The 1,932-nt window shown below is 31.6% G+C and overlaps 1 protein-coding gene across 5 annotated transcripts in view; it reads right to left on the bottom strand.

Annotated features, from left to right (window-relative positions):
- Window positions 1–130: 130 nt before the first annotated feature.
- The window catches only part of NAA16 (N-alpha-acetyltransferase 16, NatA auxiliary subunit), a 79,563-nt gene continuing 77,761 nt past the window's right edge, over window positions 131–1,932 (bottom strand). For all 5 annotated transcript variants that reach the window (XM_037022958.2, XM_037022959.2, XM_037022960.2 and 2 more), the window contains one exon: window positions 131–1,460. In XM_037022958.2, coding sequence (XP_036878853.1) covers window positions 1,263–1,460 — 198 coding nt within the window. In that variant the 3' untranslated portion in view covers window positions 131–1,262. The remainder of the gene's footprint in view (window positions 1,461–1,932) is intronic.

The following is a 1,932-nucleotide window of genomic DNA, read 5'->3' as shown; positions in this document are numbered from 1 at the left end:
GGAGAGAGAGGATATGATGGTAGACGGCTATATTTTTAAATAAAATTGAAAAAATAAGATGATTTTTACTCCCTCAAATATTCTAAAAAATCATTTTGATAATGTAAAGCAATAACAAACACAAATAAGCAACTGTGTACAAAATAATTTATTATACCATCATATACACTGGTATTATTTTACAGTGAGCTCTTTTCTCTTAATTATGAATAGCTTAGAGTGAAGGAAAACTCTTTTAATTATAACAGATTCTCTAAATAAAATCTCCCTTTTTTTGTATTTGTATTTGCCTTAAAGGGAAGTATTATTAGACATATTTACACAATTCAGAAAAAAACATTGAATGATTCCATTGTTTTCTGTACAAGATAGAACAAAAAGGCTATCCTCCCCCCAAAAATATTGCTCAGTACTATATCTTAATAGTTATACTAAATGATAGTTTAAATTCTCATTTGCCAATTAAAAACATATTTAATAGTCAATGCATGGCTATAGAGCAAAAATGTTTCATTATGATTTATTTATGTTCTGCCCTATCGTGCCCCCTTGAAGCAAATTACTCAGATGTAACTATATGTTAAACACACAAAGCAGTTTAGTCAAGAAAGCATAGTTCTTGCTATGGTCTAGAGATGGGCAACAAAGTTACCAGTGAATTTCCATGGTTAAGAGGCAAACCAATCCCCACATTCTGAATCATACATAAAACTGGAGTACCCTTATTCAACACAAAGTATCATTTTCGGGAATATTTAAAAAAATGGAAATTTGTGAAAAAATTAATGGGGAAAAAAGGGCAAACTGAAGTAAATTTAAAAATAAACCTCAATATCTGCCAAAAGGAATTCTGTATTGTTTTTAATATAGTGAATACTTTAAAAATGACATGTTTTAATTAAAAAAGCAAACAATAGAAGAAATAAACTAGTAAGAGATCAAAACCCTGAAGCCAGAATCTAAAGAAAATACAGAGGGGCTGTATACAATTTAGCGTAATAAGAAATTATCATATTTATGGTATAGAAGTGACAGCACCCATCACAATTCTGATAATTCAAAAGTTTTAAAAAACTGTACAAGTATAAACAGGTTATTTCAACAGATGTTTATGTAAATTGGAAGAGACAGATTAAGAATGAAATAAGCTTAAGAATACTCCATTTAAAAATTCTATCCAATTATTTAATTTCACACACACACACACACACACGATCTGAATTCAGCTTTCAGTATTACAGGAATCAACTTTCTATGGGATTTCATATTTCATTGACCCAGACATTATAGTTAGCTGTATGGTTTCGTGCCACAGTATGACTGTTCACTTCATTCCCACCAGGCAGGAAAGCAGAGGTAAAAGGAAGCAGATTATGACAGGCCATCCTGTATTCTTCATACTGCGAATTACAGTTCCCAAAGCTGCCATCGAGCAGTGCCTCAGAAACGTTTATTAAAGTCTATTGAAGCAAAGGGAAAATAAATATCATTAAAAAAAAGATACATTAATAATCACTTTACTCAAAAGATGCAATAGGAAACAGACAAGTCCTCAATCTAAAATAACTTTTGCCACGTATAAGTAGTCACCTCAAAAAAGAACATTTAAAAATTCAGTTCAGCAAAGCCTTAAAGCAGTAAAATTCTAATAATTGAAAATGTGCATCTCTGAAACTGTGATCACCAAAATGACAATGTCTTTACTAAGAACAGTCCCTTTACTGAGTGCTTACTATGTGCCAGGCACGTATTAAGACTTCACAGTTAATTATTTCAGTTAACTCTCACACCAACTTTTATGAGATCAATAGTTTCCTTTTCCTCATTTATAAGATGAGGATGAAAATACCAAGGAATAACTTGCGTAATGTGACATGGGTCATAACTGCTGGAGCTAAGATTCAAATCCAGGCATAATTCTGAGGGCCCACT

The sequence above is a fragment of the Manis javanica genome, chromosome 9, assembly GCF_040802235.1.
Source record: "Manis javanica isolate MJ-LG chromosome 9, MJ_LKY, whole genome shotgun sequence".
NCBI lineage: Eukaryota > Metazoa > Chordata > Mammalia > Pholidota > Manidae > Manis > Manis javanica.
Note: the sequence above shows the minus strand (reverse complement) of the source record. Positions and strands in the feature narration are given on the sequence as shown.